Source organism: Aptenodytes forsteri, unplaced genomic scaffold (assembly GCF_000699145.1).
Source record: "Aptenodytes forsteri isolate BGI_AS27 unplaced genomic scaffold, ASM69914v1 Scaffold492, whole genome shotgun sequence".
Taxonomy (NCBI): Eukaryota; Metazoa; Chordata; class Aves; order Sphenisciformes; family Spheniscidae; genus Aptenodytes; species Aptenodytes forsteri.
In genome coordinates, this window is record NW_008794172.1 from 122,380 (window position 1) to 123,789 (window position 1,410).

The 1,410-nt window shown below is 69.1% G+C and overlaps 1 protein-coding gene across 1 annotated transcript in view; it reads left to right on the forward strand.

Annotated features, from left to right (window-relative positions):
• IGFBP4 (insulin like growth factor binding protein 4) overlaps nucleotides 1-1,410 on the forward strand; it is a gene marked incomplete at its 5' end in the record, with an annotated part of 8,719 nt that continues 7,309 nt past the window's right edge. The window contains one exon of the mRNA XM_009283129.2: nucleotides 1-94. Coding sequence (XP_009281404.1) covers nucleotides 1-94 — 94 coding nt within the window. The remainder of the gene's footprint in view (nucleotides 95-1,410) is intronic.

Below are 1,410 nucleotides of genomic sequence, written 5' to 3' on the forward strand. Positions count from 1 at the left end.
GTGCCGCGGCCCCTGCACACCCTCATGCACGGCCAGGGCGTCTGCACAGACCTGGCCGACGTCGAGGCCATCCAGGAGAGCCTCCAGCCACAGGGTAAGGCTGGCGCCGGGCGGCCGAGGGGCGAGGGGTGGGTGCCGGGTTGCCGGCGGTGCCCCCGAGCAGCCCCCGTTTGTGCCGACCTGCTCTGTACTTGGCAAGAGTTGGGGCTGCAGGGCTGGGAGCGGGGTGGGGGGCTCAGCAGGGACCCTGCAGCGGGACGGGACGGGGCAGCCTGGGGATGGGCGTGCACGGGGTGTGTCCCAGGGAGGGAGCAGTGCTGAGCTGCATGAGCTCCCACAGCCGGGTACCAGCGGGTCACATTTGTGCCATCCTTATCCACCGCTGGCACAGCAGTGCCACGGCCGGTGGTGCCGTGCATGCTGGAGTGGGGTGCTTCCGCAGGGACTCAATCACCCGCCGTGCCCTGGCTGCAGAGTGCCCCTGGACGGCAGGGCAGCCCAGGGTCCCGCAGGCACCCACGGCCCCTGGGGACAGGTCTCAGCTGCCAGGGAAGCTCCCGTTGCATGGTGACTCCTGCGCTGCCCCTTTGCGGGATGCTGCCGGCAGCTCTGCCTGCACTGCCAGGAGGAAACAGGAAAGAGGCCTCGGGGCACCTGCTTCCGTCGCAGGCAGGTCAGGCTGGGCTCTGTGCCGGGGCTCTGCCACGAGCTGTGTCCTTCCCGCAGCCAGGGAGGGTAGGGGGGTGTGGGCAGCAGGCAGGGCCAGGCTGGAGAAACCCACTGCCTGAGGGCTCTGTCCGCGCCTGTCTGCCCCAGGACCCTCTCGCAGGTGTTGGTTGTGGCCCCCTGCCACCCCTGTGGTGCTTGGACAGGGCCTGGGGGCCGGGAGCGGAGCTGGTGGTGGGAGCCCAGTTCCAGAGCTGCGCAGGTCGCACCACGGCTTTGACAGTGAGAATGGAGCTGCTCCCGGGGGCAGAGTGTGGAGACCTGGCCCCTGGGGCTGGCCCATCGGTGGGTCTGGATGCCATGCTCCCCCTTCCCTCTCCCACAGGCTGCGATGGGGACCATGTCCCCTGGGGCTGGGGAGTAGCATCCCGCCACAGGACAGTCTGTGAGCTGGCCTGGCCCTGTGTCCCCACGTGGGGTCACCCAAAGCTCCCCAAGGGGCAGAGGGGGCTGGAGCAGTGTCTGTCCCTGTCCGCCCCGAGGGCTGGATCCCAGCTCCGTTCCCTCCTCGCATGGCTGGTCCATGGCAGCTCTGCTGGTGTCCCCACGGTGAGGAGGAACCTTCACGGATGGGCCACTCCGGCCGTCCCTCTCCAGGGACAGGAGTTGGTCACGAGTGCTCAGCATGGGGTCTGCTGTGGAGACCCCCTGCCCTGCCTGTCTGTCCTCATCCCACATACTGCA